We start from the raw sequence: 25,934 nt of genomic DNA, 5'->3' as shown, positions 1-25,934 counted from the left end.
TACCCGACGACCCTTTGCCGGCGAGTCATTCCCTGTTTCCCGTCTATCTGTCTAACCGTCGGACGGGGAAAAAGACCCCACAGCGCCCCGCCCTGATGACCCACATCGCTCCCAAAGAGGGGACGGGTCGGGGCGGGGATATTGATCCGATGACGATATAGCATTTTTAGGGCAGATACTGATATGATCGACGATGCATTGTGGTAAATGGTAAATGGTGCATTTATATAGCGCCTTTATCCAAGCTGCTTTACACATAGATTACATTCACCCATTCACACACACATTCATACACCTTTACATAGATTGTGCATTACATTCACCCATTCACACACACATTCACACACCTTTACATAGATTGTGCATTACATTCACCCATTCACTCACACCTTTACATAGATTGTGCATTACATTCACCCATTCACTCACACATTCACACACATTTACATAGATTGTGCATTACATTCACCCATTCACTCACACCTTTACATAGATTGTGCATTACATTCACCCATTCACACACACCTTCACACACCTTTACATAGATTGTGCATTACATTCACCCATTCACACACACATTCACACACCTTTACATTGATTGTGCCTTACATTCACCCATTCACACACACATTCATACACCTTTACATAGATTGTGCATTACATTCACCCATTCACACACACATTCATACACCGATTGCGGCGGAAGCCATGCAAGGTACCAACCTGCACATCGGGAGCAATTAGGGGTTCAGTGTCTTTGCCCAAGGACACTTCGACATGTAGACAGGAGGAGGATTCGAACCGCCGACCCACGGATCATTGGACCACCTGCTCAACCTCCTGACTGAGCCACAGTCGCCCCAAATGCATTGGCATTAGTATTATCAACCAATCTCAATATGAGCTAAACGATTGATCGTTTATTATGGAACCAAATGGACCCGTAAGTGTTCATTTAAATGACCACTGAGGGTTCTACTGTGGCTTGGTCTTCAACCAGCCAAACTTCTCACATGTCTCCCCCCTTCTCCGCTCCCTCCATTGGCTCCCGGTCGCTGCCCGCACAGAATACAAAACTCCGATGCTGGCATTCAAAGCAACCAAAGGTATGGCTCCCCCATATCTCACAAGTATGATCGTACCCTACAAACCCTCCCGCGCACTCAGATCAGCCAACGCAGGGAAGCTGGAGGTACCTTCATTAAAAACACCGGGACAACAACGCTCCACACGTCCCAAACTCTTCTCCCTTCTGGCTCCAAAACTGTGGAATGCACTTCCCATCACAGTCAGAACTGCAGCATCACTCCCAATCTCTCCGCCGTAGTCTGAAAACCCACCTCTTCAGATGGCCACCATGGCCCATAGCACTTGCCCTAGCCCTAGCCCCTTAGATAGCACTTTATGTCGACTTAGATAGTATTTTAGACAGACTTATAGCTCGTTACGTAGACAGCACTAGAATTGCATTTCATGTAGTCATAGCACTTTATAGTACTTTATATGTATAATATATAATATAGTATAGTATGTATAGTTGACATAGATACTCCACTGTTACGTATTAGTTTATACACGATTCATGATAACTACTTTTTATATTATGTGATGTATGACATGCTTTGTTTTTGCTTAAATGTAAGTCGCTCTGGATCAAGAGCGTCTGCTAAATGCCTAAATTGTAAATTGCACATCAAACGGGGGGGGGGGGGGGGTCCTTGAAACAGAAGTGAGGAAAACAATCAGTCTAAATAATGGAGATAAGGGGCTTTTCTGCCCGATAGAAACAATATGATAATACATTTGCATTCCCTCCGATATTGCAGCTGGTTATTTTTAGAAGGGTTGCTAAGGGACAATCCATCTGATCAATGAATCTGGCGTCGGTTCGTTGGAGAACAAGCCATCGTTATATTATCCCATGTTGGGCGGGAACCCCTTTTGGTGTTAGCAGCATGCTATATGCTTTAGCTATTGAAAAATAGCAGATGTACAAGCTCATAGCGCGCCACCGAGTGGCGCGCTACGAGCTTGTAGGTCTGATATTTTTGAAAAATCGAAGAACGACTGACATAGAAACATAAAGCTTTTTCAGAAAACGGTCAGGATGTAGAAGAACATTTTTAGAATCTGATCTCAGGTCAGAATGGGTTAAATGAGGCTTCAAAGCAGCAGTTCAAGTGCATAAGAATAAAAAGAGGCCTTTTGAAGATGTAAAGAGAAGTCTTCAATAAGAATACGATACACCACCACCGCCACCGACCTCAAACTGTGGGCCCTTTTCAACCCTTTTCTCATTATAATTGGTCCTCCTCGCGAACGCTCATTATTTTATAAGATGGCACCATTTCTGTGTGCTCACTCTGAGGGCCTGATCCTCTTACACCTAAATAACTTTAGTTCTTGGAACCTTATCCCATTTTGGGGCGCAGAACCCCTTTTGGTGTTTTAAGCATTATGTTATACTTTAGCTATATTGAAAAATAGCAGATCTCGGTGGCGCTGCTACGAACTTGTAGGTCTGCAAAAAAAAAAAAAAAAACTTGAAAATGTGGCGCAAATCTTTGAATATAGATTCTTTCAGAGCCAAAGTTTTTAACTCAAATCTTTGCTTTTGCTTTATGTTCAGATGGGGAGGGCGGGACAAAATAATTTTTGGGGTCCTTGACATGAAAATGTTGGAGAACGACTGATATAGAAACACAGGGATTTTCAGAAAACTGTCAGGATTTAGGAGATAATTATTTGTAGAATCGTCAAAATGGGTTATTGGTGCTTTCACAGAATCTGTCTCGAACCGCCTTGCGTTTTTCAATGTTTTTATGGTGATTTTTCGCCTGCTTTTGCCTTTGGTTAACTGGCTAAACCGGGGTTTTTTTATAACGTTTATAATGCTTTTTTATAACGTTTATTTTTTAATGTTTTTTAAAGCGTTTTTTCATAAAGTTTTTTTCATGTTTCAAAAAGTATATGTATTTGGCCGCCGATCCCCATCTGAAAATATGTTGTTCCAGGGCACCCCCCCCCCCAAAAAAGCAAAGATTTGAGTTAAAAACTGAAACTCTGAAAGAATATATACTCAAAAGATTTGAGGTACATTTTCACGATTTTTCAAAAATAGCAGACCTACAAGTTCATTGCCGCGCTATGAGCTTGTAGATCTGCTATTTTTCAATAGCTAAAGTATAACACAATGCTTGAAACACCAAAAGGGTGTTTGTACAGTATTGTACAGTGACAACTAAAGTCTCTGTAATTTTTATGTTGTACTATTACTAAAAAATACGATCTAAATTAAAGGGATTTAAGATCATTAAAGCCGGGCTGTTGCCTCAGTGAGTCCGCAGCCAAATACAAATTCATTTGGGGTTTTTTTTTACTACTGAGAGCTGCTGCCGTAGAGATCCCACTCCACACGTAAGTCCTGTGTGTGTGTGTGTGTGTGTGTGTGTGTGTGTGTGTGTGTGTGTGTGTGTGTGTGTGTGTGTGTGTGTGTGTGTGTGTGTGTGTGTGTGTGTGTGTGTGTGTGTGCTAATGTTTATTTTCCTCCAACACGAGTGGAATGTTTTAACCCATTCAGGACTGAGACCAGATTCTATACAAATGTCGTCTAAATCAGGAAATCTTCATCTTCATCTTAGCAGTGGTTTCTTCATGCCAAGGACCTAAAAGATGTATTTGGCTGCCGACCCCCCCATCTGAACATATGTTGTTCCAGGGCACCGAGTGCCGCGCTACGCAGCTTGTAGATCTGCTATTTTTCAAAAGCTAAAGTATAATATAATGCTTAAAACATCAAAAGGGGTTCCCGTCCGGAATGTTTTAAACCCTGGGTCGTTAAGATGCTCCGGTTACTTTTTACAAGAGTTTATGAGCAAAGAATTAATTACTTCCAGAGAATTGAGAGAGAGAGAGAGAGAGAGAGAGAGAGAGAGAGAGAGAGAGAGAGAGAGAGAGAGAGAGAGAGACAGAGACAGAGACAGAGACAGAGACAGAGACAGAGACAGAGACAGAGACAGAGACAGAGCTTTGAAGCAGTGCAAAAAAAGAGAAAAGAAAAAAGAAAGAAAGAAAGAAAGAAAGAAAGAAAGAAAGAAAGAAAGAAAGAAGGGGGGGGGAAAGACGAGAGCAAAGATCAGCTCCTAGCTCGTGCGGTCGCTGAAGCGGTCGATCTGGTTATGGTTATGATCGGTTACATAACCTCACGCTTCACGAGACAGTAAACGGAGACGTGTCGGAGCTCATCGAGGGACACATGAAGCCTTGATGTACGTAAACTACATACAGTACTACAGTACGCCCATGTTTGACTATGCTTGTACGTCCTGGTTCCCTAACACCTCAATGGCACAGAGAACCAAGCTTCAAACTTCTCAAAACAAACTAATCCTTCTTCACCTACAGTATAGGGCCCATGACCCACCTCTATGGAGCATTTTGACAGCATAGGCTGGCTCAGGGTGGAAGACAGACAGAGTCAAGCAGTTAAAGATGGGCCTGACTTTCAAAATTGTAAAGTAGGATGTTAATTTACCTAAAAGAAACCCACAAAACTAAAAATATAAGAGTTATCTGGCCGACAGCAGCCATGTATACAGTACGGGTTTAAGTGGTTAAGACGAATGATGGTCCACATTCAACACGAAAGAAGTTTCCCGGTTCAATCCCCGGCTGTCCCCCAGAGTTAGTGCCGAAGTGTCCTCGAGCAAGACTCCGATGAGCAGGTTGGTGCCTTCCTCTGCCTGCGTGTGAATGTAATGTGATAAAACACTTTTAACGGAATAAAATAGAGCTCAGTGGTGGTGGTACCGTAGCTCTGTGGCCAGAGAGAGAGAGATGGGGGAGATCACAGACAGATAATGTCAGAGTGGAACGGCCTTCACACTGTTGGCTCTGACAGGGCTTTCCGCACTGCTGCAGTGAGAGGGCAGCACATCTCCCCTAGGAGAGGAGATGGAGAGACTGTCTGTCTGTCTGTCTGTCTGTCTGTCTGTCTGTCTGTCTGTAGTAGAATATCCTGGCTGGCACACAGCATGTCCAAATGGCCAATGGCACTCCGGGGCCGTGTCTGCAGTTTATCCATGCACGACTAGTCACATGTCACCTAACCCAGGCCCCACACGCTCACTCACATCGTCTGGCACAAATCAAACCCGTGATCCCCACATTGACGCTAATTAGCCCACGGTACCCCCCATTTGAAGAGACATGCCAGGGACCCCCCATAAGACCCCCCATTTGAAGAGACATGCCAGGGACCCCCCATATGAGAAGATCTTTACGGCTCTAGCAGAGATTCTCAGCCATTACAATTGCATTTTTATATCTGGGACCCCGATTTATATTGTGAAATCAATGTTAATGTAACTCTGTGAGTGTACAAATAGGACCAAACAGACCCCAACGGGTCTGTTTGGTCCCATTTGTACACTCTCAGAGTTAAAGACTGCGGCCCCCCATCTCAATTGATTCAGTTCCAGGGACACCCCAACTCAAGTTGTTTGAGTACAAACAACTTGTACTCAATGTCCAAATATGGAAGACTGATGATGTCATGGACTGCGTGGCCCAATCGGTTGAGCAACGTCATTCAATCGCATCATAACGACATCGCATCATGACGACCCCACGTGATATAAAACACATCGTACGACAAACGCAACGTGTTTCAGTGGCTCGTACCAACGCAGTTACCTTTGACCTCGTGCCAACGCAGTGACCTTTGACATCGTACCATCACAGTGACCTTTGACCTCGTACGGACACAGTGACCTTTGACCTCGTACCAACGCAGTGACCTTTGACCCCGTGCCAACGCAGTGACCTTTGACCTCGTATGGACACAGTGACCTTTGAACTCGTACCAACGCAGTGACCTTTGACCTCGTGCCATCGCAGTGACCTTTGACCTCGTACGGACACAGTGACCTTTGACCTCGTACCAACGCAGTGACCTTGGACCCCGTGCCAACACAGTGACCTTTGACCTCATACCAACGCGTGACCTTCCAAGAACGGAGAGAAATGCTTCACTGGACGACACACCTGAAAGGAGGACCCGGTAAGGAGGCCCGTTCTGCTGCTGTGGTGGCGGTGGAGAAGGAGCTGTACTGCTTTGGAGGAGACGGTGACGTTCACGTCTTCAACACAGTGTCGTTACGCTGGAGGAAGTTGACCCCAGAGAACCCCGGGAGAGGAGGAGGACACCCCCTAGAGGTTCCCTCCAAGCGTGAAGGCCACACAGCTGTGCTCATCGAAGATACCGTCTACCTCTGGGGAGGGATATGGAGAGGGGAGTATTTCAATGTGCTGAGTGCATTGGACGTCGACGGCCACATATGGTTCAGACCCAGGGTCTCTGGGGCTGCTCCAGAGGGGAGGAGGCACCACTCAGCCTGTGCGTTGGGGAAGGTCATGTTTATCCAGGGCGGAGACACCAAGCTGACTGAATACACTGATGACATGTACAAGTTGGACACCAGCACAATGTTCTGGTCTTTAATTCATACCAGAGGTCGATGTATCAGTGAGGGTCACTCTTCCACCATCATCGGGACAAAGATGTTTGTATTAGGAGGCTTCTACAACACCATCAGAGTGTTTGACACAGATACCAACCAATGGCTGAACACACCCTCTATAGAATATCCACAGATCATTACAGAAGGACGCTGGAGTCATTCAGTCTTTACATACAATGGAGAGCTGTACATATTTGGTGGCTCGAGCGGTAACCAGACCTTCAATGATCTGTGGAGGTTCAGTCCAGAGACCTTCTCCTGGAAGAGGGTCGAGCCCGAGGGGAAAGGCCCGTCTCCGACGTCTAGGATGTGCTGTTGCATGATGGGAGATCGTGTCGTCCTCTTCGGAGGAGGAAACACACCTGATGACCTGTATGTCTTGGAATTCAGTCCTAGCCTGAAGACGTTGTGTAAGCTAGCAGTTATTCAGTACGGTCTGAAAAAGAATGGACTCCCACACAACATCAGGTGGGAACTGGCAGCCATGACTACCAACAGACTCTCTGGCTGGATAACTGAATTTCTGTCTGAATGTTGGTCTGACTGGAAGGATGAATGGATAAGTCGCTGTCTGCTTTCCTGTATGTATGGCTGTATGGCTGTCTGGCCTGGCTGGATAATTGGCTCGCTGGCTAAACGGATGTCTGTCTGTATCGCTGTCTCGCTGGCTCACTGGATGTCTATGAGTCTGGCTAGCTGGCTAACTGGATGTCTGTCTGGCTGGCTGGCTCGCTGGCTAACTGGATGTCTGTCTGGCTGGCTGGCTCCAACAACCAATAGGAACTGGCAGCCATGATTACCAACAGCCAAAAGGAACTGGCAGCCATGACTACCGACAGCCAATAGGAACTGGCAGCCTGCATGACTACCAACAACAACTGAAAAAACACACTTTGGTGAAGTGAGCCGTGTCTTTAGCATGATGATGACGATGTGTGATGATGTCATCAACATGACATCACACGGTGGGGGAGGAGGGGGGGGGGGGGGGCATACCAAAAAAGCCATTTATACTGAAAGAAACTTTTCTTTTGTCGTAATGCAGGCCCTGACAGACATGACATCATGTCATGGTTGTATTGTGGTAATGCAGGCCTGACAGACATATAGTGACATCATGTCATGGTTGTATTGTGGTAATGCAGCCCTGACATACATATAGTGACATCATGTCATGGTTGTATTGTGGTAATGCAGCCCTGACAGACATATAGTGACATCATGTCATGGTTGTATTGTAGCCCTGACAGACATAATGACATCATGTCATGCTAGTATCATACAGTCAAAGCATTCTTTCATCCTGCCCTGCCCTGATGAATGCCACGCAGAGAGAGGGAGTCGCCTGCCAATCTGCACCGAGGAATGCAGATCTGCATTTACTGTGTGTTTAGTACCACAGGCTGGGTGGACAGGAGAGAGAGAGAGAGAGACTATAGTACCACAGGCTGGGTGGACAGGAGAGAGAGAGACTATAGTACCACAGGCTGGGTGGACAGGAGAGAGAGAGACTATAGTACCACAGGCTGGGTGGACAGGAGAGAGGGACACTATAGTAGTACAGGCTGGGTTGAACCCACAGGGTTCCAACTGGCAACCTTTCCGGCCACAGAAGTGAAACTTTTCAAGCCTGTTTTATCAACTCGCTGTTTCTCTGCGAGACATTATTATTACTCTATAAGCCATATCTCCTAAACTGGTGGGTCAAACTGAACAACCAATATAATGATTTGAAGCTATGATTCCCTGTTTTCACATGACATGAAAAAACAAAACAAAAATCCTGGTCTCTAAACTGCCTCCCCCTGGCCAGCCGGGGCGCCTGATGGAGGGGAAAGGAACTGGTTGGAATAACGTGTTCCTTCCACGCGCTACGACGTCCAACCAGGGAAACTCCCCCCTGTCAGGTGTAAAGGAGCAACTTGGACACTCAGGCATGAAGGAAGCATGAGTTCAAGTCTGTTGCTCTCCCCTTGTCCCCCATAGATGGGGACTAGGTTGCTGGAGGGTGTGTAGAGCCCAGGATCACATTAAAATTAGATGATTGACACAGGTGTGAAAAATGGGTTACAAAATCGTGGGATAAAAGAATATATTAAAAAAAAAAAAAAATCCAATGACCGGCCCACATTGACAGTGGGTCACATTTTAATTCATACGGATGGATGGATGGATGGATAGATGTATAGATGGATGGATGATAGATGTATAGATGGATGGATGGCATGTGACAATGAATTGGGATTATCTCAAGCGGTGGCGATCAGGCGATGGTATTTGTCGTGACGGGCCTGTCTGGAGTTAACCCTCTTAGATGTAAACGCCAGCTCTGAGTGAAGGGATTCATGACGATAGCGTCGGTTGATGCTAATGCTAACTGGAGCAGAATGTAAAGACCCCAGTTGGCCCACATCCCATTCCTTCCGTCCTATTGGCTCTTAAACGCGGCCCTGAGCTGTACAGTAGAGACTAGCCTACTGTAACCTGGTTACAGTAAAGACTAGCCTACTGTAACCTGGTTACAGTAGGCTAGCCTCTACTGTAACCAGGTTACTGTAACCTGGTTACAGTAGAGACTAGCCTACTGTATCCTGCCCATTCTTTATCATGGACTACTCAAAAACATTGCTTGCCTTCTTTAACCCATTCAGGGCGGGAACCCCTTTGGTGTTTTAAGCATTATGTTATACTTTAATGTTATACTTAAATGATCGGATTCGGATCGGGAGCACAAAAAAACCACGTGATCGGGACATCCCTAGTATCAATAATATATCCTTATCCTTATGTATATATTACGTCCAACACGTTAGACTGGATATTGTCTGTGATGTTGGATATTGATATATTGTGGTATGGCATAAACGTGTTCAATTAAGAGCATCGGCTAAATGCCTAAATTATATATTGTTTTTTGAATGGTATGTTTGTCATTGTTGGTGCAAGTAATGGTCCTTTTCTTTGCTTTCTATTGTAGGCATTATAAAGGTTACTTAAATAGTGCCATCTGGGAGAGAACGGTTACTGATCTACAATGAGCTCTTTAGATCGGCTGTTTTTAGCACAGACAGACATTTGGACTCGGTAAATGGAAGAATAAAGAAGGGGGGCCGAGTACAGACCCCTGGGGGACCCCGCCAGGGGCCAACAAAGCATTAGCCAGTATGGGGGGTTTAATAAGTGCTTAACCCATTCTGACCTGAGATCAGATTCATACGAGGTTTCCACTGGACACACACTGGTCTGATTAACCCATTCTGACCTGAGATCAGATTCTAAAAATGTCAGTCGTTCTTCGATTTTTTCAAAAATAGCAGACCTACAAGCTCGTAGCGCGCCACTCGGTGGCGCGCTATGAGCTTGTAGATCTGCTATTTTTCAATAGCTAAAGCATAACATGATGCTAACACCAAAATGGGTTCCCGTTCAGAATGGGTTAAGCCATTTTGGGCAGGAACCCCTTTTGGTGTTATAGCACTATGTTATGCTTTAGCTATTGAAAAATAGCAGACCTACAAGCTCATAGCGCTACGAGCTTGTAGGTCTGCTACTTTTGAAAAATCGTGAAAATGTGTCTCAAATTTGGAATATTTCTTTTTCAGGACAAACGTTTTTAACTCAAAGCTTTGCTTCTGGAGGGTCCCTGGAACAACATATTTTCAGATGGGGGTCTCGGAGGACAATTGCAGATCATTTTTGGGGTCCTTGACATGAAATATTGAGTGATATAGGCCCAGAAACATGAGGTATTTCAGAAAACTGTCAGGATGTAGAAGACATGTATATAGAATCTGATCTCGGGTCAGAATGGGTTAAGCAGGTTAACCCTTGAATGATGTATTCTATAGGGACAACAGTTGACTTTTGACAACGAACCACACCACGATATACGACACAAAGAACGCATAACGTCACTGGAGTACGCCTGCATGTGCAACATGTAGTGGCGTGTCACACCGTGTTGTTTTTGGCAGCAAATTTAGATTTATAGTCTTTTGAATATGGTTTTCATTTAGTTTTAGTCACATTTTAGTCACCTGGAATGTGTCTATAGTTTTAGTGGACTAAATGTCATGAGATTTTCAGTCGACTACATCTACAGTCGATTTTGAGCTTGTAGATCTGCCATTTTCAGCATGCAACCAAGTGGAAAATGACTTATACTGGATCTCTTGTCCACTAGTCCCTTCCTAACATTTTAGTCTAGTTTTTATCTGTTGACAACTGACGTAATTGTCAATACATACCAAAGACTGTAAAAATGGGACCCAGTGCCTCCCTGCTTGACACTCAGCATCAAGGGTTGGATTGGGGGGTAAGAGTCATGTCCAGGGGGTGTACTTGTACATCAAGCTGCCTCACGCTACAGAAACAGGACATAGGCTCCTGCCCCATGGGCCTTATGGCTACAGAAACAGGACATAGGCTCCTGCCCCTATGGGCCTCATGGCTACAGAAACAGGACATAGGCTCCTGCCCCTATGGGCCTTATGGCTACAGAAACAGGACATAGGCTCCTGCCCCTATGGGCCTCATGGCTACAGAAACAGGACATAGGCTCCTGCCCCATGGGCCTTATGGCTACAGAAACAGGACATAGGCTCCTGCCCCTATGGGCCTTATGGCTACAGAAACAGGACATAGGCTCCTGCCCCTATGGGCCTCATGGCTACAGAAACAGGACATAGGCTCCTGCCCCTATGGGCCCCATGGCTACAGAAACAGGACATAGGCTCCTGCCCCTATGGGCCTCATGGCTACAGAAACAGGACATAGGCTCCTGCCCCTATGGGCCTCATGGCTACAGAAACAGGACATAGGCTCCTGCCCCTATGGGCCCCATGGCTACAGAAACAGGACATAGGCTCCTGCCCCTATGGGCCTCATGGCTACAGAAACAGGACATAGGCTCCTGCCCCTATGGGCCTCATGGCTACAGAAACAGGACATAGGCTCCTGCCCCTATGGGCCTCATGGCTACAGAAACAGGACATAGGCTCCTGCCCCTATGGGCCTCATGGCTACAGAAACAGGACATAGGCTCCTGCCCCTATGGGCCCCATGGCTACAGAAACAGGAGATAGGCTCCTGGCCCTATGGGCCTCATGGCTACAGAAACAGGACATAGGCTCCTGCCCCTATGGGCCCCATGGCTACAGAAACAGGACATAGGCTCCTGCCCCTATGGGCCTTATGGCTACAGAAACAGGACATAGGCTCCTGCCCTTATGGGCCTCATGGCTACAGAAACAGGACATAGGCTCCTGCCCCTATGGGCCTCATGGCTACAGAAACAGGACATAGGCTCCTGCCCCTATGGGCCTCATGGCTACAGAAACAGGACATAGGCTCCTGCCCCTATGGGCCTCATGGCTACAGAAACAGGACATAGGCTCCTGCCCCTATGGGCCCCATGGCTACAGAAACAGGACATAGGCTCCTGCCCCTATGGGCCTTATGGCTACAGAAACAGGACATAGGCTCCTGCCCCTATGGGCCTCATGGCTACAGAAACAGGACATAGGCTCCTGCCCCTATGGGCCTCATGGCTACAGAAACAGGACATAGGCTCCTGCCCCTATGGGCCTCATGGCTACAGAAACAGGACATAGGCTCCAGCCCCTATGGGCCCCATGGCTACAGAAACAGGACATAGGCTCCTGCCCCTATGGGCCTTATGGCTACAGAAACAGGACATAGGCTCCTGCCCCTATGGGCCTCATGGCTACAGAAACAGGACATAGGCTCCTGCCCCTATGGGCCTCATGGCTACAGAAACAGGACATAGGCTCCTGCCCCTATGGGCCTCATGGCTACAGAAACAGGACATAGGCTCCTGCCCCTATATGGGCCCCATGGCTACAGAAACAGGACATAGGCTCCTGCCCCTATGGGCCTCATGGCTACAGAAACAGGACATAGGCTCCTGCCCCTATGGGCCCCATGGCTACAGAAACAGGACATAGGCTCCTGCCCCTATGGGCCTTATGGCTACAGAAACAGGACATAGGCTCCTGCCCCTATGGGCCTCATGGCTACAGAAACAGGACATAGGCTCCTGCCCCAATGGGCCTCATGGCTACAGAAACAGGACATAGGCTCCTGCCCCTATGGGCCTCATGGCTACAGAAACAGGACATAGGCTCCTGCCCCTATGGGCCCCATGGCTACAGAAACAGGACATAGGCTCCTGCCCCTATGGGCCTTATTGCGAACGCAGTGAGCCACTTACTATGACAGCAAGGGCTGAATGTCTGTGTGTGTGTGTGTCTGTCTGTCTGTCCCGCTGTTACACCACCCGCCCGCCACCAGAGGGCGCAGCTGTAGCACACACACACACAGGGCGCAGCTGTAGCACACACACACACACACACACACACACAAACACACAACCACACACACACAAGCTGCGTTCGCTTCCCGCGTTTGCGCGTCTTACTTGTGGCTACAGAAACAGGACATAGGATCCTGCCCCTATGGGCCTCATGGCTACAGAAACAGGACATAGGCTCCTGCCCCTATGGGCCTCATGGCTACAGAAACAGGACATAGGCTCCTGCCCCTATGGGCCTCATGGCTACAGAAACAGGACATAGGCTCCTGCCCCTATGGGCCCCATGGCTACAGAAACAGGAGCCGCCCCTATGGGCCTCATGGCTACAGAAACAGGACATAGGCTCCTGCCCCTATGGGCCCCATGGCTCGGCAAGGCTACTTACTTTTACCTGACACAGAACTCCATATATAGGAATGAAGGGACACACAAAGAGACAGAAATCTGAAATCTCCATATATGGGCATAAAAGGGACACAGACAGATGGGTGGAAACGGGTACTCTGACACGGGTACAATGGGTATCGCATAGCCGAGTGGGGCAATCATGGATCTCCAACTTCCATTTCCATTCCTTTGTAAAGATGTTTACAATGTGTGGATGCGGGGGGGGGGACCCAGTGTATACTCTCTGCCCCATCTGGTGGAGTCAGGTTAGCACGCGGGCGCGTAACTTGCTTACGGTTACATGTTGGCGCTCAACAGCTGAATTGGCATAGATCTATCATGTCAAAAGCAGTGAATGTGTTATAATTATTAAAGGAGCATTCAGTGATTTGTGCACATGCACATACTACAGTGAGGAGGACATGCGACAGTCCAACAGCACACACACAAAGGCCCGCCCCCTCTCTATCCTGATTGGATGAAGGCTGGGCCACCTAGCCAAAAACGAAACCTACGGTTTTTTGATCCCCACAGGGGTTAACTGGGGACAGGGAGGAACTCCTTATATGGTCAGCACACTCTATAGTAGGGAGGATTATTATTATTACTTGCGCAAGCAGAGCGCGCAAGTAATATTTTCGCCCGGTCTCCTTCGTCGTGACAGCTGTTCCGCCATTCGAGGCTTACGCAGAAAAACATAAAATCTGTGCCTGTGTTGCTGGACCAATGATGACGAAATGACCATATTTCTTACGTCATCATTTAGAGCTAGTCATACGTATACTATATACATAATCAGTAAAAAATTAAATAGCAAATTGTGCCTGATCTGCTGGGACCAGAGTATGTGGTGTGTATGTGTATGACTAGCTCTAAATGATGACGTAAGAAATATGGTCATTTCGTCATCATTGGTCCAGCAACACAGGCACAGATTTGATGTTTTTCTGCGTAAGCCTCAAATGGCGGAACAGCTGTCACGGTTTTTGGCGCAAAGTAACCACAGTATACCGCTAATCAACTTACAACTACACACTTTATACAGTATAGAGTATATATGTATACATATATAGTATATGCCTATATACTATATATATACTATATATATTTCTTACGTCATCATTTAGAGCTAGTCATACGTATACTATATACATAATCAGTAAAAAATAAAATAGCAAATTGTGCCTGATCTGCTGGGACCAGAGTACGTGGTGTGTATGTGTATGACTAGCTCTAAATGATGACGTAAGAAATATGGTCATTTCGTCATCATTGGTCCAGCAACACAGGCACAGATTTGATGTTTTTCTGCGTAAGCCTCAAATGGCGGAACAGCTGTCACGGTTTTTGGCGCAAAGTAACCACAGTATACCGCTAATCAACTTACAACTACACACTTTATACAGTATAGAGTATAGAGTATATATGTATGCATATATAGTATATGCCTATATACTATATATATACTATATATATTTCTTACGTCATCATTTAGAGCTAGTCATACGTATACTATATACATAATCAGTAAAAAATAAAATAGCAAATTGTGCATAAAGTAGATAGGTAGTAAATAGTTACACCTAATAATTAGACATTTCAAATGTTCCTCACAGAGATATTGAGATTCCACCGTTTACAGAAAAATTATACTGTATAACATATTTCAATTCAGTTTATATACCTTTTTTTTCAACACATATAAATGATGTATTTGTCTCTGAAAAACTAAAAAGGGATCCAGAATATATCTACAACGATAAAACAGTATTTCTTATATAGATAGAAACTTGAATCATACTTAATAATACTAGATGTTTATATGTATAAAGTAGGTAGCAAATAGTTACATCTAAACATTAATCATTTCAAACGTTCCTTCACAGAGATACTGAGATTTGACAATTTACAGCGGTCGAAAGGACTTGCGCGCTCTGCTTGCGCACTAGTTGGCCTACTAGTGTGCAACAAGCAAGTATGCACTCGATAGAGTGCAGTTCTAGTTATTATTATTATTATTATTAACAAAACCACATAATAACACAAAAAGTGATATTTGATTTAAGTGAAATCACTGAATATACCTTTAACAAAAAGTAGCTTGGAAACCAACTACCAGTGCAACAAAAACAAAATAGGAATATCTATGCAGTGATACTAGGCGTGTGTATGGGGGGGGGGGGGGGGGGGGGGGGGGGTGACTCACGAGTATGCCACACCTATCTCTGGGAGCAAATTCTGCAGAATGCTGCTCCTGTTCACCATTCCATTCCATTCACAACTCACATGCTGCGGCATAGTAACACTGCTAAAGGAGACCTTCGCCCATCTTCAACACATAGTAACACTGCTAAAGGAGACCTTCGCCCATCTTCAACACATAGTAACACTGCTAAAGGAGACCTTCGCCCATCTTCAACGCATAGTAACACTGCTAAAGGAGACCTTCGCCCATCTTCAACGCATAGTAACACTGCTAAAGGAGACCTTCGCCCATCTTCAACACATAGTAACACTGCTAAAGGAGACCTTCGCCCATCTTCAACACATAGTAACACTGCTAAAGGAGACCTTCGCCCATCTTCAACACATAGTAACACTGCTAAAGGAGACCTTCGCCCATCTTCAACGCATAGTAACACTGCTAAAGGAGACCTTCGCCCATCTTCAACACATAGTAACACTGCTAAAGGAGACCTTCGCCCATCTTCAACACATAGTAACACTGCTAAAGGAGACCTTCGCCCATCTTCAACGCATAGTAACACTGCTAAAGGAGACCTTCATACAGGGCTCCAGCGTGCGACCTATTAGGTCGCATATGCGACTTAATTTCTTAATGTGCGAGTTAAATTTGAACGAGGTCGCACCGGTGCTACTTATTGCTTTCACTCCCAGCCTCAACCATGAAGCACGGGCATTAGCGCGATAATAAAATATTAATTTATTCTCGCTCATTCCGCGCCTTCTCTCTCTCTCTTTCTCGCTCCCTCTCTCTCTCTGCCTGTCTGTCTGCACCGGTCTGCACACGACACGCGGCGTGAGTTCAACAGTGGCGGCGCGCTCACTGATCAACCCCGAAAAAACGAAACTGATTTCAGCATCGGCTGTACATAAGTTTCCCTGGAGCGCACACATTTTACAACTATGATGATGCATGCTGTGCATTGCTGTCGCTGAATCCACGGAGACAGCAGACACGTATGGGGGACTGCGCCTCGCGTCCCCGACCCCAAACACGGTAAACTTGTTGTTGAAAAATAGCTTCCAATAGCTTGTTATTTTGCGTCGAGTAGCGCTGTGTGCAGGCCATAGACTGTATGCAGGCTACATACATGATCGCCTCGAACAAAATACATCTCCCACGTGAAACCTGGTATATTCTTCGTCGTACGACGTGGTGTTGCATGCTGAAAATAGATTTACAAGCTCACAACGCGTCGCGTCCACCACACGTTGTGAGCTTGTAGATCAGCACATGGAAATATGCAGGCTGAGACGTTTAGAAACTTTCCCCTTAACAATAAAAGCACATCAGCTTTCACATGTTCATTCCATATAAAGAAAAGACAGGAGCAAAGTGGGCAAGGATTATGAATTCGGTGGCATTTTACATTGCAAAAGGGTGCAGGAAGAGTGGTCACGTGGGCACCTCAGTGTTAAATATCCTTATTGGCCATTAGGTTGAACATGCCCATGCAGAACTTGCAGAAGGTAAGGGGTGTGTCTCATTTCTGTTTCATATACAGTAGCCAAATGATAATAACGATATGGGAAAAATGCACTATAGGTTTGGGTTAGAAAGTGAGAAATATAACATGTTATGTGCTTAATTTAAGGCATTTATGCTTCAGCCAAGAAAACCTTTGCTAGCCTTGGTGATAAGGTCATGTATTAATACAGCGCTGCGGTGCTATACAAAAAAAAGTTGGTGCTACCTAATTTGTGGTGGCGCTACCAACTGATTAAGGTAGGTGGCACCAGTGCTACCTGTGAAAAAGTTAGTCTGGAGCCCTGCCTTCATACTAACACTGCTAAAGGAGACCTTCATAGTAACACTGCTAAAGGAGACCTTCGCCCATCTTCAACGCATAGTAACACTGCTAAAGGAGACCTTCACCCATCTTCAACGCATTGTAACACTGCTAAAGGAGACCTTCATAGTAACACTGCTAAAGGAGACCTTCGCCCATCTTCAACGCATAGTAACACTGCTAAAGGAGACCTTCATAGTAACACTGCTAAAGGAGACCTTCACCCATCTTCAACGCATAGTAACACTGCTAAAGGAGACCTTCGCCCATCTTCAACGCATAGTAACACTGCTAAAGGAGACCTTCGCCCATCTTCAACGCATAGTAACACTGCTAAAGGAGACCTTCACCCATCTTCAACACATAGTAACACTGCTTAAGGAGACCTTCGCCCATCTTCAACGCATAGTAACACTGCTAAAGGAGACCTTCGCCCATCTTCAACGCATAGTAACACTGCTAAAGGAGACCTTCACCCATCTTCAACACATAGTAACACTGCTAAAGGAGACCTTCATACACTGCTAAAGGTGATCTTCGTATAATACTCTACTCCAGGCGCATGCACAGCACACACAGACAGACATCAAAGGGGGCTTCAGCGGCTGCCCTTTTACCCGTCTGTAAAACAACTGCCCTCTCCAGACCACGAATGCAGCATTTACTACAGGGTGAAAGACATGCAAATGCCCCCTTTGCCTTTTCCATGCCATACCCGAGAATTGCCTTTTTCTGAATTTGAAACGCAGCATTTTACGATGAAAGAATTAGTTTACAAATGTATGACATACACCACATCTCCAGTAGCTAAAAAGAGTGCGGGCCGGGTTTGTGCCTCGGAAATAGCAGATCTACAAGCTCTCAACGCGTCGTAGCATGACGCGTTGAGAGCGTGTAGATCTGCTATAGTTCCGAGGCCACAACCTAGAGTTGAGTTAGACAAGAAGGTGTGCCATATAATAATAATTAATGAGCATCAGCGCAGAAGAGCCTTTACACAAAAGATGAGGCTGAACATTGACGGAGTGGCCGAAGTGGCCCTCATAACGACATGCCTGTTTCTGCTCTGGGAGACATGAATGGCAACAACGCGAATGCCTGCATTCATGAACTTTACTTTGTAAATGCAGGCTCTGTGGTCTAATATGCATATCAAACTGGGGAGTGGGATCCCATTCTGACCTGAGATCAGATTCTAAAAATGTCTTCTACATCCTGACAGTTTTCCGAAAAAGCTATGGTTCTATGTCAGTCGTTCTTCGATTTAAAAAAAATAGCAGAGTCTACAAGCTTGTAGATCTGCTGTTTTTCAATAGCTAACGCATAGCATAATGCTAACACCAAAAGGGGTTCCTGGCTCCTGCCCAACATGGGTGTTAAGAATAGCTTGATATACAGTGAGTGTAGGCCTACCCAGCATGCCTCTGGGTTCTAGTCTCTCTTCCATGCCATACCCAAAGGCAGCATTCAGGAGAATTGCCTTTTTATAGTGTTTTATAATGTTTATATAGTGTTGAGAAAAGCTTGATATACAGTGAGTGTACTCAACATCCCTCTGGGTTCTGTAGTCTCTGTAATGCATGTGATTTAGTCCCATGGCTTTGGACTAGACTAGAACTTCAATAATCAGAAATACTAGATTGTACAAGTGCCAAGTGCACAGCATTTACCAAAGAACAGATCATATTGAAAATACATCCTAATTATATTTCAGAATCTATATTTTGTTCCATAACCCCATGTGACCCAGCAGGAAGCCTGTTGTAATATTTAGGAACTCATTGGCGATAAAAAATATTAATACACTTACGCATGACAGGATCTATTCTCCCGGCAGAAACATCTGTTTATTCACAAAGCTATAGTCTCAAGATGAGATGAGATGAATTACATTAAACATTAAAACACATTCATTGCAGATCACGACATTGCCCTGTGAGAGGGAGGATGACTGATTTAAGCAGTCACACCTGGCCTGAGTCAAAACTAGAACTGGACTCAGAGCTGGGTGTGGCTGCGCACCTGTTGTGCCTTGATCAAGTCCATGATGCACAACAGGTGCGCAGACACACCCAGCTCTGAGTCCAGTTCTAGTTTTGACTCAGGCCAGGTGTGACTGCTTAACCCTTTTTGGAGCGGGAACCCCTTTTGGCATTATGTCATGCTTTAGCTATTGAAAAATAGCAGATCTACAAGCTCATAGCGCGCCACTCGCATGTAGGTCTGCTATTTTTGAAAAATGACTGACACAGAAACATGGCTTTATCAGAAAACTGTCAGGATGTAGAAGACATTTTTAGAATCGTTCCCAGGTCTAAATGGCTTAAATCAGTCATCCTCCCTCCAGGTGTGACTGCTTAAATCAGTCATCCTCCCTCTCACATTCCCCACTTTTGTTTTCATTGATAAATTCGCAGTTTTTTTGTGGGATGCTGCACACGCCGATCAGACACACTAACGGATCGACATGTGGAAACATGCGGTCGGACCATAGAGTATATATATCTATAGAGAAGACACCCGAGTTCTCCTTCCATCCACTTGCATTGAGTTGCTCAAAAGCGCATGAGGTGTATTCACTCCTCCTTCCTGGTAGGAACAGAGTGCATTCTGGGACGGATTGCAATGGTGAGTGGCCCCAAACACATGAACGCGCTGCCGTTGAACACGCACGTGTACGTGTACAATGATAGTCAACGGACAGCGCGTTCATGTGTTTGGGGCCAGGCTGCAATACCTTCATTCGGCCACTATGTCCATTTCGCCTCAAGATTTCCTCTGGGTGCCTTCTCTATAAATATATATACTCTAAGGGTCCGACATGCGCTGCTCCCGTGCTTAAATACGGTCATGGTTAGTGTGGCAGGGGGCGGGGTCAAGGTGTCTGTGAGTGGCGTGACAGGGCTGGCTTTAATTGCCAGCTCACAGACAGGCGCACCTGCAGCAGATTGTGTCAATTAAATGAAGGACAGATGCTGTGTGTATATAAGGAAGCTAATGTGCTTAATGTGTTCTCTGTTATAGTGAGAGGCTGGGTCCAGACAGAGACACACAATACTCCACATTCCTGCCTGTTATTGTTGTATGTTTAATGACACACAGGGACTGTTTAGTTCATGTTATAGGATTCACATTGAGGACACTCTGTGACTTGTTACATTTTAGTTTTGGCTCCTGATGATTGAGATAGTTTGTTTGTTGACCTATTCCCTGGCTTAAGAGGAATAAACAGCCTACTTGAGAACAACTGCCTGTGTGGTGTCCTTTTGTGCCCTGGGTTGTGACCCGCGTGGTCACAGTTAGGTTAGGGTTTGAGGTAGGGTTAGGCAATATACCGCAATATACCCTTTACCGCAATATTTGAAATCAATATCGGTAATATCGCAGAGTATATAAATAATTAGAAATCATTAGAAAGAAGAAAATAAAGGCAGGAGACAACACTATTTGTTTTGTTTTTCTTCTTATAAATTATTTGATCGGCCCAAAACATTGTGTTCATTGTCATGATTTGTCACGATCCGAGTTGGCTTTGTCCGCGGCGTAACCGTCTTTAAATAAATACTTTAAGAAATGCCTATGGGAAAAATGCATTGGGTTTCATTTCCTGGGCCACTCGTCGTTCTGAAAGGGGGAGGGACTGCGACGCTCTATTGGGGTGCAATGCAAAGGGTTTCTGCGAAATTGAGGCGCAATGCAAAGGGCTTCTGGGAAATTGAGGCGCAATGCAAAGGGTTACAGACAGACAGACAGACAGACAGACAGACAGACAGACAGACAGACAGACAGAGAAATGCTTTCATGGTTCATAATTCATACTATAGTGACCACATGCATTATGTATGTATGGCTCTGCTCAGACTGTGACCTTCTCCTCTGAGTCTCCACTGTGTGAACATTTAGCATCTAGGAATCACACGCCGTCTCTTCTGTCCTGGAATCCTACAGTTCCAGTCGCTAGGGCTTAATGGGGTGCAGTACTTAGTTTAGACAGTACTTGGTTTAGACAGTACTTGGTTTAGACTAGTCATTGGTTAGACCAGTCATTAGTCCTACTACAACTACAACCTCTCTCAAACCCTCACCCTAAACCTAACCTCCCACAGGGCAGCACACCTAAACCTAACCTTAACCCATGTCTAACTAATGACTACCCTAAACCTAACCTCCCACGGGGCAGCACACCTAAACCTAACCTTAACCCATGTCTAACTAATGACTACCCTAAACCTAACCTCCCACGGGGCAGCACACCTAAACCTAACCTTAACCCATGTCTAACTAATGACTACCCTAAACCTAAGCTCCCACGGGGCAGCACACCTAAACCTAACCTTAACCCATGTCTAACTAATGACTACCCTAAACCTAACCTCCCACGGGGCAGCACACCTAAACCTAACCTTAACCCATGTCTAACTAATGACTACCCTAAACCTAACCTCCCACGGGGCAGCACACCTAAACCTAACCTTAACCCATGTCTAACTAATGACTACCCTAAACCTAAGCTCCCACGGGGCAGCACACCTAAACCTAACCTTAACCCATGTCTAACTAATGACTACCCTAAACCTAACCTCCCACGGGGCAGCACACCTAAACCTAACCTTAACCCATGTCTAACTAATGACTACCCTAAACCTAACCTCCCACGGGGCAGCACACCTAAACCTAACCTTAACCCATGTCTAACTAATGACTACCCTAAACCTAACCTCCCATGGGGCAGCACACCTAAACCTAACCTTAACCCATGTCTAACTAATGACTACCCTAAACCTAACCTCCCACGGGGCAGCACACCTAAACCTAACCTTAACCCATGTCTAACTAATGACTACCCTAAACCTAACCTCCCACGGGGCAGCACACCTAAACCTAACCTTAACCCATGTCTAACTAATGACTACCCTAAACCTAACCTCCCACGGGGCAGCACACCTAAACCTAACCTTAACCCATGTCTAACTAATGACTACCCTAAACCTAACCTCCCACCGGGCAGCACACCTAAACCTAACCTTAACCCATGTCTAACCAATGACTAGTCTAAACTAAAGTATGCACCCGGGTTAAAGATATTAGTAACTGCATCGAAAAATGAATGAATCGAAGTATATATGTCGAAATGAAAACGGCAACATTGATTATGTATCGTATCGTTTTGCAAAGCAAATAATCGGTATCGAATCGTTTTGCCATGCAAATAATCGATTGTATCAATACAGTATTTAGCAAATTTTAGAAGATAAAAGAAAAAGAGGGGATTAATTACTTACTGTAGTTTAAAATAATGTCAATGTATTTTAAATAGTTACTGTATCGATTTCAAATCATTGAATCGTATCGGATGGCCATAATGAACCAATGTGGTCCATGTATCGTATCGTCAACCATGTATCGTATCGCTGTTAATATGTATCGTTACACTCCTCCTACACGTCGCCCATATTCAACCTCAACTTCTCCCTCTAGATCGGTGGTTTTCAACCTTTTTCATATCAAGGTCCATTATCTTCTATCTATAAATGCACCAAGTCACTGTCTGTCTGTCTGTCTGTCTGTCTGTCATCGTAACTCAGGAAGCATTCACCCCACCGACTTCAAATTCGACAGACACGTTCCACGTCACCACAGGGAGTGCAGTGCCCGGTGTCGAGTCGGGCCGACCCACGGTTGTCCAGAACCGCCACAAAAAGGCCTCTGCCCCGGGCCTCTGGACTGCAGGGCCCCTGCCCAGGGCCCATGTGTTGCTGGCCTGGACAGGGCCCCTGGCCCCCCTGCCCTGTATGATAATAAGAGCGCCCCTCATTTCATCCGGGTGTGATATTTTTGTTTCCTGATGACTGCTACAAAGGCACAAATTAAATTTCCGCAATAAGGACAAACATTGAAGTATCTATTTATCTATGCTGCTGGCTACTACAGTACAAACGTTGAAGTATCTATTTATCTATGCTGCTGGCTACTACAGTACAAACGTTGCTAAATGTCTAAATCCCACCCGACCACGCACGCCTTGCAATGACAGAAAGTTACGCAATAATATAGTAGAGAGAGCCTGACAGACGAGCCCTGACACACACACATAGCAATGTGATGACGCTACTGTACTACAGTAGAGTATAGCCTCCTAGACATGGAACAGCACCGCTTTATTTAATTCACGTCAAGGTCCATTATTTATTTATGCTGCATTTGAGCCACAGGGAACCACCATTTGATGACATTTAGCCTCTCAGACTAAAACCAAAGACGTTGGTTGTCGTCGGATAAGATTGTGTCCACAATTCCATTGATGTTTGTACTATTCGGAGAGATAACAGGCAAACAATTCGTCTATACATGACTAATTGTGTAGACTTTTGAAAAATTAAGTAATGCAGATGTTTAACAATATTTTCACCCTTATGGGTCCATTTGGTTGTTATGCTCTCCAGAGTTGAAGGTCTATAATAATAGCAAGGGTCCATTTGGTTAGCAACTCTGGTCTCTCCATCATTTAGCTGCATGCAAATTGGGGACTACCTGGAACCCCGTCCTCAGGACCACTGGTGGTCCCCGGACCACTGGTTGAACACCCCACACACACACACACACACACACACACACACACACACACACTGACACCAACCTTTAACTTGAGTCTCATATTCGGCGATAATCTCTTTGTCCTTCTTGATCTTCGTCTGAGATGATGACATGTTGTTCTGCTGGACAGTAGCCTACTGGACCGAGCGACTGATCCCACACACACACACCACCGCCGCCTCTCTCTCTCTCTCTCTCTCTTTCCCCTCACCAGTCACCAACAGAAGAGATACGTATTGATGATGCAGGAGGATCGATAGATCGACGTGCGCGCTGTGCGTACCGTGCGTGCCAGAAGAACTTCAGCCAGTCAATGAGAGAGAGAGATTGCATGCATGGATCCGCTGCAGGTCCCAGGCTGCTGTCTGTCGGGTTATATTCCAACACCACCACAGCTGTCTGCCTGGCTGGAGGTTATCCTGGGCTCCGACCGATGATCAGTAGCTGAAGCCTGGCTGCTTCCAGAAGGCTAGCTGCTGCTGCTGTGTGTGTGTGTGTGTGTGTGTGTGTGTGTGTGTGTGTGTGTGTGTGTGTGTGTGTTCACTGTGTTGTGTTCAGTGTTCACGCACCGAAAAAGTGTGCATGATCTGATCCGATCCCGCCGCCCTGCTGTGGCTGTGGCTGTGGGAGCCTGCTGTTGTTGATGTTGTGAGCGATCCTCCGCCGCGGATCATTGTGGCGTCGCCTTTGGGTCGGAACCGGATCGGAACGCAAAGCTAAACTGCTGTCTGTTCTGTTCAGCGGCGGCGGCGGCGCGGTGCTCGCATTGTGTTGTTTTCCACCATACTGGCTCTCTCTCTCTCTCTGCAGAGTGCGGAGAGAGAGCGACAGAGCGACAGAGCTCCTCCCCCTTTCTCTCTCTCTCTCTCTCTCTCTCTCTAAGTATAAGAATGTGAATTAAAGGCATTGATTGATTGATTGATTGAAATCTTTATTAACAGTTTGTAGAATTTACAGTACATTTTAAGCACAAACTCAATACAAAGACTGTCAACTGTGAGTGGACGACCCAATTAAGCATTACACTTGTTTACAACAGGGTCCACATTGTTCAATTCATCAAAACATTTAAAGACATACAAACATTTAGAGACATACAAATAGACATTTCTCTGTAGGTAAAGAACAGAACAGGAATTCATCATATGGGAAGCAAAAAAGGGAAAAGATACAATATACAGTGAGGGAAAATGGGGTGGGGGGGATTCAGATTTTACAGAGGCCAGTTTCGAATTGCAGCCATCCGTAGGTGCCCTTTGAGAGCGGTTTTGAAGGAGTCAAGGGATTCACATGTCTTAATGACTGTTGGTAGGGCGTTCCACATTTTGGTGGCATAGGAGCGAAAAGAATTTAGTCCCTTGTTTGTGCCGAATCTGGGTTGAACATGGTTTGTTGCACTCCCTCTGGTGTTGTGGGTGTGGACTTCGTTTACATTAAGGAAGTATTTAGACAGGTACATGGGTATCTTGGTGGTGTATCGAATCTTGTGGACCAGACCCATTGCAAGATGTTGTACTCTGTCGTCGACCCTAAGCCATCCCAGCCTGTCAAAGTGGGCAGGGGTGAGGTGGGTTCGGGGGGTGAGGCCAAGTAGGAGCCTGACCAGTTTGTTTTGAGAGGTCTGGAGCCTTGTTTTGAGGGCCTTTGAGGTGCTGTGGTACCAAGAGGTGGATGCATAGTCAAAGAAACCTTGTACGAGGGCTCCTGTTAAGGTCTTCAAGGTGTTTTTGCTGACCAGTGAGGAGATCCTGTAAAGGAATCTTGTTCTTTGATTGACTTTTTTGATTACGTTGGTGGCCATTTTATCACCGGAAAGATTGGCCTCCAGGATGGAACCTAGGTAGGTAATTTGATCTTTTCGTGTGATAATATTGTCACCCACTCTAACCAAGAAGCCATCTGCCTTGCTGAGTTTACTATTTGATCCGAAGAGGATGGATTCAGTTTTTCCCAGGTGTAAGGATAGTTTGTTATCAGCGAGCCAGGTGCAGATTCTACCGAGTTCAGAGCTGAGGGTCTTTTCAACCTGCAGTTTGTTCCTGTCCGAGACCAGCAGTGCTGAGT

The 25,934-nt window shown here is 45.7% G+C and overlaps 1 protein-coding gene across 1 annotated transcript in view; it reads right to left on the bottom strand.

The window, feature by feature from the left end:
• The window catches only part of LOC310875988 (SLIT-ROBO Rho GTPase-activating protein 3-like), a gene marked incomplete at its 3' end in the record, with an annotated part of 97,434 nt that extends 73,379 nt beyond the window's left edge, over positions 1-24,055 (bottom strand). The window contains exon 1 of the mRNA XM_083789437.1: positions 23,914-24,055. Within this exon, the coding sequence (XP_083645563.1) occupies positions 23,914-23,983 (70 nt within the window). The 5' untranslated portion in view covers positions 23,984-24,055. The remainder of the gene's footprint in view (positions 1-23,913) is intronic.
• Between the last annotated feature and the right edge of the window lie 1,879 nt (positions 24,056-25,934).

Source organism: Protomyctophum parallelum, assembly GCF_964188405.1.
Source record: "Protomyctophum parallelum genome assembly, chromosome: 18".
NCBI lineage: Eukaryota > Metazoa > Chordata > Actinopteri > Myctophiformes > Myctophidae > Protomyctophum > Protomyctophum parallelum.
This window is presented reverse-complemented; position numbering and strand designations above follow the sequence as displayed.